Genomic DNA, 14,932 nt, shown 5'->3' with positions numbered 1-14,932 from the left:
ACTGGCAAATCTTGTGCTTAAGGGGCCAATCCCTCTGGAGGCAAACCAGGTGGCAAATGTAGTTATGCAGGAGGTTGGAACAGGTGATCTGATAGTCATTGCTCTTTCTTAAAATACTTGACTTCTGCCAAGGCTGAATTCATGAGCAGAAATAGAAGCAGGCTAGAGCCCATCTCTTCACGCTGTTTCTGGTCATGACAGGCTGCCCCACCTCTGTTGCTCCCTAACCACATTACAGATGCTTCTGGTCCTGCCTCCCAGGGCTGGCTGCTACTCGGACAGCAGTTAGAACAGCAAATTGGAAATGTGGAGGAAGGATGGAGAGGAAATGATACATAGACAATCTTCTCATGGTGTTGGTAGAGGAAGCAGTCTTCCTTTGAATACGTGAAAACAAGCTGTAACTGGTGGAAAAAGAAAAAAAAAAAGTAAATGGTGCCAGTTGAAGTGATTGCTTCTTAATGATGTGTGCTATAACAAGGAACTTCATCTGTTAACATGTATCTTTTATGGGAAGAAAGTGTATTCTATTAGGCAGGATGCATGATGTTACACAGTTTAAAGTCTGTATGTAATATTTTATTTTTCTTCTTTTTTTTCTTTCTTTCTTTTTTTATTTTTTTTTTTTTTGGACTGTTCCAGAAAGATCTTGTTGCAAAAGAAACCTTGACCAAACAATGAATGGAGTTGATTCTTCAAGTCTTCAACAGCTTGTGTAAAATAAGTACAGACAACCTTAAATTCATAACAAAGAAGGGTAAACAGCAACTTGCTAGGGAATTTATTTAATCTATATATTCAAACTGACAGTCCTCTGAATTTCAGTCTATGCTTCTTAAGAAAGAAGAAAATTTCCATAGGGTTCATGTTACTGCTTGATTCAGAATGCCTATTATAATTGTGAAATATTGGGAGGAATGCATTGAGATATATTCATGACAGTAGGTGGACTAATGGAATTCAGTGGCTTTATTTAAAATGTGCAAGAGTTTATTATAATACTGTAATAGAAATGTCATTTACCCTGACGGGAGGAGAGGGAAAAGCCCTGTCAATGAATAATAATGAAGTTATTTAAATGTCAACTTTCTTGCAAATAGTTTGCAAAATATAAATTATTCTACATGTTTCTAGTTTTGTTTTAATTTATTACTCGGCGAGTCAGAGCTTCAGTCCCACAGTTTTGGTATTTTTTATACTGTCATATGAACTAGTAATAATTAAAATGTTTATCTTCTTGGGTGTTTGCAGAAATGTCTTTCTGAATTCTGAAAAAATAGGGAGTCTGGTTCTAAACAGCTACCAGTAGAATCTGGGATTTAATGGAAGCAATTACAACTAAAATGGTGGGACAGGTATGAGGTTCAGAATTGAGTCTAAATACTGTTTCTGAATATTATTTTTTTACTAAGTATCATCTGCATTTCAGTAACATCCACAATATCCTAACACGTATCTTCCCCCCCATATTTTGTTAGGTTTATACACACATCAAATCTCTTTGCAGACCTTCCCATTTCAGACTCATCTGGACTCATTTTGACTTAGCCTGTACTAACTGTACCAAGCAAAATCAAGCCAAAATGAAACAATTTACACAGGGATGTAAATTAATTTAATGAAACATTTATAAACATATAAACATACCCTCTCCCCCTAAAAATTTGAGAAACTATGGCAACAGGCATGTCTACACAGGAGCTAAAAAAGTAGAGCTTACTGTTCACTTATTTACATATAGTTAGTTCAGTAGCTGTGGCTTTTCAGCAGATGGATCAGCAGGTGTAGTGTTTCATTCTTGTGTTTTCAGCTCTACAGGTCCTGGGTTTAGTCCTTCTCAGATGATTTTTCCAACCATTTGCTTCCTCTGTTCATGTTATACATATGCACTAAACCCGAGTTTTCTCTGCAGAGCTTCAGAGAAGCAGCCTACCACACAAAGCGTGGGAGATGTTGGTTGATACATATCCGTTCCCCTTCAGATAACTGAGATTGAATTTGTTGATCCTACACTGTTGTTACTGCCTACACCCTGCTGAGGTGCATCTGTCTTTTGCAACACTTCCAGGTTAGGCTGGTTTCCTGGATCACCAAACAGCTGACAACATTTTCATGGGTTAGGAGTCTCGTGCTGCTTTATACGCCCATTTAATAAGACAAAGGAAGAGCTCATTATCCAGGCTGCTTATCAATGCCTGCTCGTATACATACATATAATAGGAATAAGATAAATGCAGGTTGGTGGTACCCCTAGGTTAGGTCCCAACAGAGGCTTCATGTGTATGCAGTGTTTCATTCAATACAATCCTTTTGTTCTGCTGCTCTCTGTTCGTGTATCTGTCACCATTTCTTTGTGTTAAAGCACTTCTAGGTGCCCATCTGCTGTTGTATAACATTTACCTCCCTGGTAAAATTAAGGGTAATTGTAAAGTGGTGTAAGAGAAACAGCAGCTTGTAACTGGGCAGGTAGGACTGGCTATTGCTAGTTTAGAACGTGGTAATGTAAGTAAGATCAAATAGTAGCTCTGTTGATTTCTTGTGTATTTGTTCATCTGCAAAAAATGATGTTTTTCTTTCTTTGAAGTCTTTCAGTTTCTTTTATAGATGTTAACAGAAGCACATACTTCCATCTGTATATAACATTACCTGTAAATAAAACTATGAATGCAAAATAATTGCTTAGAGATTTAAAATAAGAAGTGGCTGGCAATTCTAAGATTACCATTTGCAATAGGCCTTTGACATCTGTTTGCCTGTGCTGTGGCAGGGGTAATGGCTGTTATTCTTTAGAAATTTTAAAGCCAGTATTATGTGTCAGATACTCTTTACTCCTATCCCCTCTTGAAGGGTTTCATTTTGAAATCACTGTCACTGTTATAAAGAACTGCATTACTTCTTTAATATATGTTTTTCCTAACTCATCAGGTTGGATTTAGTGCTTAAAATATTTATGTGTCTTTATCAGCCCAAACTTCACAGTTTTGGTTTTGAGGCAAACCACAATAGTAATACTAATTCCTGCGAAGGCCAGGTGATGAGGTGGACAATGTAACCAAAGTGAACCAGCAGTTCTTGGCAGGACTGTGTTCAGCATCTTGCTGTAGCTTCTTTCACTTGAATTCTGGCACATCTCTGAGTTATTAACAGAAATAACTATAACAGTATTCTCATTCTCAGTCCACTGAGGAGATAGCTCGGTTGGTTTACATGTGCTCCTGAGAGAGATGATCTTGTAAAGGGAAGATCAATCAGTAGATGAGAAGTTGACATTAATGCTCTAACCAACAAAGGTCATACATGTGCACAGGGGTGCATATGTTTGTTGGTGGGAAGGAGGGAAAGGAAAAAGCTATGGTTGCAAACCATAAGTCAATTGTTACGTGATCAGGACTGATACATGCAAATGCTTCTATAATGTTCCTGAATAGAAAGACTCAACTTCAATGCAAATCCACATTTTAGTGCAATTCATCTTACTGGGTAAAACCCCAAGCAGCTGCCTTCTTGTTTTATTCATATACTGATTGCAAAATGTGAAATCCCAGAAGCTGTAGTGTGAATGTAGGTGTAGAACCTGATCCAGAAATTTAACACCCTGCACCCTACACACATGCACATGTAAAAAGGGATGAACACACACACCGACTTGTAAATGTTAATTGTCCTAAATGCCTTTGTGAATTTAGTCATTGTTTCCCAGATACGAGAGAACCTGGAAATAATGGGTGCCTAGTCTTTACTTCAGAATGACTGGTTTTGGAGTGATTAGCAGAAGGGAAAAATCCATGTTACAACTTGCAAGTGAAGTTCTATATGGACCCATTTGTATGTTTCAAAGACGAGATGCAGATTTATTATCTGCAAGAATATGTCATACTTTTAAATGTCTCTGTTACCCGGATACATGTCACTTTTCTGCAGTGTGTGGATACCATCTGTACTGGTTTGGGCTGATTATCTAAATGCCTTGGATATTAGGACATAATTCAGGCAAGGACAAGCTGCATAATGAACAAAAGCTATGTTGATAATTGATCTTGATTCCAATTACATGTTAAGGAGAGACATTACAGGAACTCTGCACAGTCTTACTCACTTGTTTTGTTTTTTCCCAAGAGATGTAGTCAGTGTCTCTGTGGGCAACCCTTGTATCAGAAATATATTATTATATATAATATATATCTTTAAGCAAGAATAAAGCACATGTGTCCGTGTTCTCTGATAGTTCATGTGGAAAAAAGAAATAAAAATTGTAGGTGTAATGTTTGTGTAGTTAGGTTTTCAAAGGGACATCAGTGTTTTTCACAGAAAACTGAACTCCAATTTCACTGAACAATCAGCTGGAGCAGCTATTTTGGAATATACTTAGAAAAGACTCATCTTAACAAAATTAGTCTAAGCTTGAAGTATACAATGAATTGATAACTTTAGTCTCTTGCTGTCTGCTGTTTGGCATTTCTGACTATCATTATAGTCTTCTATATGCAGAATTTAGCATTTCTTATCGTACATGTTGATTTTAAAATGCTTTGGGAAGATGCTGGTTTAATTTTTCCTAACCTAATTTAAATGCAAATTATAAGCACTCACATGATGCTGTGTGTATATAATTAAGTATCATTATATACTACATGAATCATTCAAAAAGCTCTAGAGAGCCATTCTGTTATGTAAAGCATGACTTATATTGAAAAGCCGCCAAGTGACTTGTGCTTTTGTGAGTAAGTGTTTGTATTTATGAAATGTCTCTTTGAATTGTAGGTCAACAGATTATGGGACAACGTATGAGAAACTGAATGATAAAGTCGGTCTGAAGACTATTTTGAGCTACCTGTATGTTTGTCCAACAAACAAACGTAAGGTAGGTGATAGCAGGGTTGGCCTGTTTTGACTTTATGATGCAATTTCTGTCCTGGTGATTTCTCCCAGTTTCCTTAGTATCTATTACTATTTAAGTGGCTGGAAACTCTGCCTCCCTCCCCTTGAAAATATATGCGGCTTTACCAAAGTATCAGCCACCTTGTACCATCTATACTACCTACCAGCGTACTTGATGGTATATATGTTAACAAAATATGGTCATTAAATGCATAGGCATAATAGGCATCATGCATTTAATTGTTGCTTACCTCCTGAATCGTGATGGTTTTGTTGTCTGAAAGTGAGACTCATTAGAATGGCAGAAATGCACCTACAGTGACCAGATTGTATGTAACATTATTTCTTTTAAGTGCTCCCAATAGTTAACTGAACAGGATTTGACAAATTCCTGCAGAGAAAATGCTTTCTGAAGCCCTGAAGGTTTTAATGATGCAAGCACCCTACTGACTAACAGTTTATTAAGAATTTAGAATGCTGACATGTTCATAAAAGGTATCTGATGCCTTCTTTGAGATCAGGTTTTGATAAAATTTTTGTGTTTTGGACGTATGCAATAGGAAGTGATGAAGCACAGTTCACAATGATGATGACTCGTATTCTTGCATATACTAGTAAAAAATATTGTGTTTAAAGACTCTGCACATGCTGTTTAAAAAGGGTTTAACTCTCGTTTTTGGTGTTTTGGTGTGGAAACTAAGAAGTAGTTTCAATCATCCTGAAATTACTAGCAATTTCATTTCAGATATCCTCATATATTGGTCCAGAAAAGAAAAGAATCAAAATGAAATCAAAACATTATTAAATAAATGCCAGTGGTGACACCATTGTCTGCTTGACTTACTAGCTGTGAGGCTATACTGCATATGCAGCGGGTGGAAGGCCTGACTCAAGCTCTTTATCAGGTGGAATATGAACCTGGCTAGAATAGTTTTCTATCCTTGCTTTCTGTCCTAGTGGATAGTTCAAGTTACTAGAAGCAAAACTGAATTGTATCAGCAGAAAATGCTAATGAAGACCCACCTCTAAAGGAGGCTGTGTATATTCCGGCAGCTGAGGTCACTATGATGCTGGTTTCATTATACTGAAACACCTATGTATTCTTTAAGATAGATTGTAAAAGGAAGAGGGAGCTGTCCTATCCAGGGAGTAGTTCATGTTTAACTGTTCAAAAGGAACAGGCACTTCTACGCATGAGTCATTTGTTCTATTAAGAAATTGACCCTGGGTTGATACAAATCATGTCCTAATGTCACCTTCTTTTCTCCAACTGACTTTAAGTGGAAGTCCATACTGCCATCTGGGGTGTAGACACGTGACAGTGTATACGTAATCCTACCCTCTACTCCCCCATCTGGCCCTGTGAACAATGTTTTGCTCATAACCAAGAATCTTTGACTGATGTTCAGGGACTTTCTTCCTTCCCCTGATGAAACAATGTTTGCAGACACTGGAACATAAAGCTAGAGTGGACTTTTAGTGTCATACATTCCACTTCTTTGCTACAGGCAGCTGCCTCATGTGGTCCTAACAAGACATCTATCAAGTGCTCTCTTAATGGTATTCTGGTTAATGGACTATAGCTGTGGAATTCCAGTCCTTACCTGTTCTGATGAAGTTAGGTTTTGCTGGAAGACCCTCAGAAACAGAAGTTGGCTACCATTTGTAATGCCACCTGATTGATTCCTTATACCTACCTGCATAGCTATGATTATACAGGACCGGAAAAAGGTGTAGGAGTAGAGAGATAAATGATTGTAATCAAAGCAATCAAGAAACAGTATGAGTTCAAGTGTCCTGATGAAAATCAGGTTGAATTGGGATTAAATGGTCCCAGATTGGTGGAGTGATCTCTTCTCATTGCAGCTGATCCCTGATGAAGATATGACACTTTTCACTAGAAGCTAAAAAAGAAATCATCAGATCACTGAAATATGCTTCAGGTTTGAGGTTTGAAAGGTTAGTCTCTTGGCACAGAGATTGTGGTGTGGAAGGTGTGTGTATATATATACTCGTACCTGATGTTTGTTGGACAGTAATAATACTGTTCTCTAGAACTAAGAGGGGTTTTAGCTGGGCAAAACCTGCATGATCACTTAGCTATTGTGGTTCAGAGAAACCTAAGATGAAATTAAAGGTTTTGCAAGCATGTTAAACCAACATAAATGCAGGCTGGCTCTGAAAACCACCTCTGGCTGCACCTTCCCATTCCTTTCCTCACACTGCCACCCTTGTTTGTGTAGCCATCTGGTGAGCTGGATCAAGGACTAATCTGCCTGAAAACTAATCCATTTCCAGCTCAAAAAACAAATAGATGAAAGGATAAAGCTTTCAGGTGGAAGGGTGGAACTGCCTGTTCTGGCAGTAGACTGCGCTAAAGTTGGCCTCTAATCAGTATGGGACAGTGCCAGAGGAAAGCTGTGACACAAGGGATGAAAGGACCTGTGTAATGGGCCAAGCTTGAATTTTCCAAAATTTATTTCAGCAGGAGCAGAATTAGGCGTGTGGGGAGAACTTTTGGAAGCCTTGCTTATGCTATTTCTGTAGAACATTCGGCCATTCCTCCAATGAATATTTAACTTTAGGCACCTAGCTAGTCCCCCAAGATTAAGAGGGCATGGGGAGTAGAGTGTAGAACTATGTTGTATTTCCACAATGAAAGCAAAAATACTAAACCTCAGGGTCTTTATCATACCTGCTGTGGATGGAAAGCAGAAAGAAACGTACTTAGAAATTTTGCCACCAAGAACACTTTCAACTAAACCCTATGGATCCTGAGACCTGTTTCCCCACTCCCACCCCCTGAAATTCTGATAACACTGTGAGAAACTCTGGTTACTTTGAAAGTTGCATCTTGTTTCACTAATGTGGGCCGGGTGAGAGCTGCAGACATTTTTCTTAAAAGTAGGACTCAACTATGCTAAAATCCATGAACTTTATAACACATACTATTCATGTGAAGATTTTTTATGCTGCAGGAGTTAATACTGGGCAAATGCTAACAGCATGTTTTCCCTAAATATTTGTTATATGTGGGAAGTGCTTTCTCTGACTGCAGCTGCAGCCTTCTATGTTCTTTGTTCTGCAAGGCATTCCTTAGCAGAGAGAAATCGCTGCTTTGGTAGTGGAAAATAAATGGTGCATTTTTTAATCTTAAAGCTATTGGGCAAGAGACCTTGCTACAACAATGGTTCATTAGTGGGGCAGCATGGACTTAATTTATTGAAGCTGCCTTCTGAAAAAAATCCTTTTAGCACATGCTTAAGTTTTAGGAATGGTCTCATTGAAACAGAAGGTAAATGTTGGAACTTTGCTGACTCAAGACTGATTGTTTCTAATAAAAACAAGTATACCCTGTACATAGTCTTGTCTGTTCCTTGCAGAGCAGTTGGAACAATGAACTGTAGAATGCATGTAATTGGATTTATTCAAATAATTAATAAATTTGTTCATTAATTTCTGATGATTTTCACATTCTGGAAAAGAACAAACAGCAGCATGTGTTGAATAAATTGTTTGCTGTAATTTATTTGCTCTTCTCCATCTAGAAAAAAAGTGTATCTATAAATACACAGGATTTGCAGAGCTTCCCACAGTCTATGAATGCCAATTTCTTTCTAAAAGCATCTGAATTCTAGTTCTTGTCTCTTTATTGAACAAAATTAAATACTTTAACCAGACATTGTAGACAATGTTGTATTACAAAAGGGTGCTTTGGAAATAAAAATGAGAACAAAGTCAACTGTTACTTACAATTTAAACTGATGACCTATTGCTGTTGCATGATATTTTTCTGAATTACAGTGTTTTCTTAAGTAAATTACAGAAAATGGTGAGTGACATAGCCATGTATAAGTTACAGCAGGAAGAGAGGTGGAAACTCTGGTTTTTAGTATTGTATCCTTTCACTGAATTATGGTACTTCCTGGTGATATGACTAATGGTATAGATTGGGAGGGGACTGGGGAGGGAATTGTAACAGAGGGATCTTCCCAAAGGCACAGAGCCTGTTTGAGTATTTGTCAACAAGTCTCCGGAAGAGAGAATCCCCAATGTGCAATAAATCTGTAGGCTTAGGTATGTCAATATTGGCTTATTTGTTAGCTTCACTGAGCCTTTTGTGAGGGGAAATAAAATGATTTAAATGCTTCTACATGAAGGAATAGTGTTTGGGAATCATGGCACTGATGGGTTAAAAATAGATATCCAAGTTGATATCTTGAAAATCCATTTTCACAGAAGTTTGTCATTCACATGCACTAAATTTTATGTTCTGTCTTTATCAGAGCCTTTGGTATAGGCTGCTTTTAAACATTGCATGGAAAATCACGGACCTATGCAAATAAAAAGTGAATGAGTGGTATTGGGGATTTACAATTGGTTTAACTAAAGCTTTTCTTTGACTCAAAAAATGCTGCAGGCTAATTTAGACACTGTATCCTTGTATGAAGTACACTGTGTTCTTTGCAAAGAGCCAGTTTGTGCAGCCCATTTGTTCTTTGTACTTTCAAACCACTTGTACCCATGTATCTCCATTTAATTAATAAAATGTTGGGTGATAGTATCTGCCAGCAACTTTTACGCTATTAATAGGGCTAGTCCATCAGATATTTTCTGTGGGTTTGAACTTTTGTTAGGGTTTGTTTTGTTTTGTTTTCTCTCTCCCTTTCTTTCTGCAGGCCTGCCTTGAATTTTCCCTTTATTCCTCCAAATGTTCAGATTTTAATTGCTGTGCAGTAGTGTCCTCTTTTTCTTTCTGTCTAAAGATGAATGCATTACATATGCCTTCCTCTTCTTTTATATTTAGCGGTTGTGATTAGCACCTTTATCACAGCATGTTAAGCACCGTCCTGTTGTGTGTGTAGCTCGAAGATAACGAATATTTATTGTAAATATAATTGTGTGGGTTTCAATGCTGGCCGGATCCCTAACTGCTTCAAATTAATTTCTATTAATGATTTCGAAATGAAAGGAATGGCAGCCCAGCCTTTTGTTCTTTCTAGCATTGGGTGGTGGTGGAGAGAATAGTTGACAAATGTTTCTATCAGTCAAGGCAGGAGAAGATTTACCCTTATTATCTGAAATGGGAATGATTGAGTGCTATTTTGTATCCTGTGGTATTAGAGGTGTTCGCTTGTTTCGGGGAGGCTTCTGGTTTTGGAATGTGAACTGCCGAGTTGTGTAAACACTAAGACCTGAAACTGCATGCTTTACACTGCCCTTTGCACCTGCTGTTCTTAAAGTTGGGGTAAATATCCATAGGGATGAACAGTTCCACCTGACATTGCTGTTTCTTTAGAAGCTGTTACTCTCAGTTGCTAAAATCAGACTTGGAACACTTCTAAAAATCCTCTCTGTGACCTGTCTCACTATGGAAGCTTTCAAAAGTCTGATGTGATGACAAGTCTTGATTTTTTTACTTAAGGAAAAACAGTTATTTCCAGTGGTGTCCTCCTTGCAGGCCTCTGTAAATCTTAGTGTGAAGGCTATCAGTTTGTTTTGGGGAGGTTAGAGCTCAGCAGAGTTCTTAGCACACCTCACTGTAGACTGAACCAGATCCCGTGGCTGTCAAGGGATGGCATCCTTAGTAAATTAGGCACAGTGGGAAACCCAGGGTCTATAGTCGATCAATCATGCCAATAGCCCGAAGTGCTATTGCAGTCCAGTCTTGCAGAGACAAAATCAATTATTCTGTTGCTCTCCTCTTTCATTTGGAAGGAAAGGTCCTTGTTAGCTGCAGGCTGTGAGTGCAGCCTTCAAAGAGACAGTCAGAAGAGACCAAAAAGGCATTGTGTAACAGATGTGAATGGTGAGGGTTTTGGGTGGTTTACTTTTTCTTGTGTGGGTTTTTTTTTTTCTTGTTTATTTTATTTTAAATTATGTACTGCCCAGGAGATTTCAAGGACATGTTTAATGAAAGATTTTTCTTATCTTTTGCAAGGGAGGAGCCACTTTGTACTGACGTGTTTTGCAGATTGAAAAAAATGCATTTCATCAAATGAAAACTTCTGTTTGGATTACACGATTAAACCCTGTATAGCATAGGAAGGTATATGAAGAAGCCCCTCGATTTGTTTCAAATGTCTCCTATGCTATGACCATAGGTAAATGAATCTTCATAGCTTCATAGCTATGAATTCATGGATTCTTCTTTTACTTGAGAGACAGTCTTTTAGAAGGGGGGAATCAAGAGAATGTGGGGTGGGATTCATCAGGTGGTTTTGCTGATCTGATAGACAGTTTGGTGTAGATAGGACTACACATGCCTTTTCTCCAATGGTCTTCCAGTGGGAGAACATAGGTGTTCTTCCTCACTTATATCTTTTCTCTAAATACAGTGGTCCAAGTCTTTCATTCAGCAGTTTTGGTTTAAGACTTCATCTCCTGATGAGAAAAGAGTCGAAATCCTGAACCTACAAGGGTCAGAATTACTGGATTGCAGGGGTGGTTCAATGGACTTCTAATAACACTATACACATTTAATTGGTTCACTATCCACAGGAAGAGGGATGTCTCACCCCTCAAAGAAAGAAATTTTTCAGTTCTGCAGTTCAGGAATTATGGTGAAGTAAGTCTGCTACTATTAGAAGCCACTGTTGGTGGTGACTGGAAAGTTATATCCTTATGACAATACATATATTACAATTTTAATTTCTTGTAATATCTGTAAATTCAAGACTAATGCTTCCACCTGTGCACTAGATAATCAAGTACAGACTTGATTTCCATTTCAGAAGATTGTTGTCGTGGTCCCCTGCCCCCCGTCCCCCGCCCCCCATCCCCGCCCCACCCAATATGGAAAGAAGGATAAAGCTAAATTTTTTGTTAGTTTAAAAAGGTAGATTGTTCCACATATCTTTTGGATATGATCCAATACAACTGCAGTTCAGTAGTTTCACTGGAGTCAATAAAGACCTGTAAAGTGGCAGTGACTGAAGAGCTGGTGCTGTATTGTTAGTCTTTAATGCTGAGTTCATGGGAAACCAATAATTAACAAGCATTTGGTCCCTGTTAACAAAGTGAAGGCAGACTCTCATTTTTCAAAATGAGTATTTTGACTTTTGAAGTGTCTGGCAGCATTCACTACCAAACTTTCTGATTTGTGGCTATAGTATGTGACAGCTTTTACAATAGCCATTACACGCAAAGCCCTTGCCATTATTCTACATTCTACATCTCTTCTTGGACATGAAGTGAAATCAAAGCCCATTTATTCTGCTGCTGCTCTTGTAAGCCTATCAAAAATCATGGCAGTTTTGACATTTTCCCGCTAAAAGTACTACAGTATGCTGTTGTATCTCACAGAAGTCTCCAAGGGCACACAGAGCGTTGAAACTAATGATAGGGTAGTATGAGCCATGGAATTTGGCTTTAGAGCCAAGATTCACCCAGGCTAAGGAGGGTTTCAAAGGTGGTGTTTCCATTCTGATTCTGACCCCTGTTTTATACAAACTGGGCAGTTAAGGTTTATGCAAGATAATCTTTTGTTGAATGTCCTTCAATTATTTCATCCTTTTTAAATTCTTCAGTGATTTCCCAAATATTCTGGAACAGATGCTTTCCCTTTTGGCAAAGCAGGACATATGCCAGCAGCTTAGAGATCAGAGGAGGAATGTGTTGCTAGCTGCAGCCTAAATAAAGGCAGCTGCAACTGATGGTAGAGCAAGAATGCATCCAACTGCAGAGCAGACCTGTCTTATTGTCAAACTTGTAGCTCCATCCATTTCCATAAGGAAGAAAAGAAGAAAACCAGGAAGAAAGCCTGCCGCCATAATATTGATTTTTTTTTTCTTGTGATAAACTACCCCCAATAAGTTGAAAATCAGCTTGTTTTGTGTCCCATCAAGTTGAACTGAAAATATGTGCAGTAGGGTTGTTTTCATTTACCTTCTGGATTTTGAGCCATTAAAGATACATACCTAAATCTCACTTTTATATCTCTTCACTGCTGTGTTGTGGTAGGAACTTAATTCTTTGGTTGCAAAACGTGGAAATTGTCTTGCTACTGCATGACTTCAGAAGCTGGCCTTAAAGGGAAAAATAGCGTGATACTGTGGCATAAGCCATATGATGGTTGGTTGGCTGGGGTTTGGAACTGGTGACAATAACAAAAGTATGACTATTGACCACAGGAGCTCTGAACTCAGCCATCCCTTGCCATGTCCGTGACAGAGTCATATGTATTATCTTTTAATTAGCATAATCTATAGGGCATGTTTATCACCAGATTGCAATTGCTCACTCCTGTAGTCTAGATATGTTATGATGAAGAAATTGACTAAATGACAGGATACTTGAGTGTTACACCTTCTGTCTGGCTGTACTTGGAGTACAAGGAGAAGAGAAGAAATAGAAGAAAATAAAAAAAATAGTCTTGATTATGAAAATTCTGATAGATGTTCATAAATGCAGAGAAGGGGAGTGGTGGCAAGGATTAATGGATATAATTAGAAAGTTGTCTGATGCTAAGAAAATGTGGAATTTGACTTGTATGCAGATAGCATGAGAATTAGAGACTAACAAATAGTAACTCATATATCATATCAAGAGTAACAGCTCACTGTGGAAGCAGCCAAGCTTCTGGGAGAAAATGGGACTAATTCAGTGTCTGGTATTAAAAGATATTGCAGAAACTGTAAATGAGCTATTTCCTTTTAGTGCTACTAAGTGAAAAGTTTAGGTTTCTTGTTGCAGGGACAGAGAGAGATATCCCAGAGCCAGAAGAGGGGGAAAAAATCCTGAGTCAAAGGTAACACAAAAGAGAATTTAAGGGTCAAAATTTACTGAAAATCAGACACTGTAATCCATATTTTTGTCTCTAGTCTTTTGATTCCTATCTCTCCACCTCTTCTTATTAGTAGAAAAAAAAAAAAAAGGGAATTAAAATATTTAGGAAGGGCATATAATTTGGGGAGCAAAGAAAATACAATGGCTACTACAGCTTGAAAAATAATGGCATAGTGAAGTATAGGTAGGAGCACAAAGAATTATCCTTCTCTTTACCATGGACTGGCTTCCAGATGGGTACAGGTCTCCCACAAATTTGCACAAACCCAGTTTTTCTGTGGAGGAATCTCTTCTACCACGTTCAGAAGTAATGAATTGTGGTCAGTGGTTCTTTAAAGGTAGGATTTTTTAAGGGATAAGTGACAGCAAAGGAGAGAGAGCTGTTGAGGAAGTGATCATAGTGATAATGGCAATAATTGGAGACAGTGCTGAGGGCAGTGTAGAAAGAATGACATTAATCAAATAGACCAAAATAGGCTCATATAGAACTATTGGAGTTCTTGCTGTGTATTCTGATGCAGTGGATCAAGCCCTATACTGTTTCCCAATAATTTTTTCATCATGGTGAATGTTTAGGGCACACTCGTGCCTTCACAGTGTTTTTGTATATGTTTGCTAAGAAAGGCATATGTGGATCTGAGTGAAATACTTGGTAGTAAATGTTGAATGTTGCAAAATGTTCTTGGAAATTTGAGAGCCAACACATTGGTTTTTGCTTTTTCCTAAACTGCCAGTACAGTTTAAAAACTGGAGGTGGTGGAATATTTTCAAAAGATAAGAAACGTTTAAATAACATGTTATTTGACAAGAAGCAAACAAATTTACGAAGTGTTCTGTTGCATATAGAATGTTACGAATAATGGATTTTGCTATTTAGAAAAAAAATCACTTATTCCTACTCAAACTTTTTTTTTTTTATACTGAGGTTATGCAAGGCTTTTCTGTCTTGAAGAGATTAATGTTAAATTGACAATGTTTCTGGGATGAAAAGCTAAAATCATTCTGTTTTGAAACATTTGCACTTTTAATTTCTTAGGAGATTTACCAAGATAAATGCTACTGAAAACAATGGAACTTAATAATGATCTTGTATTATATTCGTAATCACTTTGTTTCTTTCATTGTCAAAAGTCTGCCCTTAACGGTTTCAATACAGCAAAACACTGAATTCTCCTCTGCACACATGTATTTAGGTCTCTTTATGCCTCTCTGTACACATAAAGCCTCTTCACAGTTTTCAGTCCCATGTATCTTATTCCTTCACCAA

The 14,932-nt window shown here is 37.8% G+C and overlaps 1 protein-coding gene across 4 annotated transcripts in view; it reads left to right on the top strand.

Annotated features, from left to right (window-relative positions):
• The window catches only part of SORCS1 (sortilin related VPS10 domain containing receptor 1), a 304,525-nt gene that overhangs the window by 123,670 nt on the left and 165,923 nt on the right, over positions 1–14,932 (top strand). For all 4 annotated transcript variants that reach the window (XM_055793142.1, XM_055793134.1, XM_055793127.1 and 1 more), the window contains exon 3: positions 4,762–4,861. In XM_055793142.1, the coding sequence (XP_055649117.1) occupies positions 4,762–4,861 (100 nt within the window). The remainder of the gene's footprint in view (positions 1–4,761; positions 4,862–14,932) is intronic.

Source organism: Falco peregrinus, chromosome 1 (assembly GCF_023634155.1).
Source record: "Falco peregrinus isolate bFalPer1 chromosome 1, bFalPer1.pri, whole genome shotgun sequence".
NCBI classification, from domain to species: Eukaryota; Metazoa; Chordata; class Aves; order Falconiformes; family Falconidae; genus Falco; species Falco peregrinus.
Note: the sequence above shows the minus strand (reverse complement) of the source record. Positions and strands in the feature narration are given on the sequence as shown.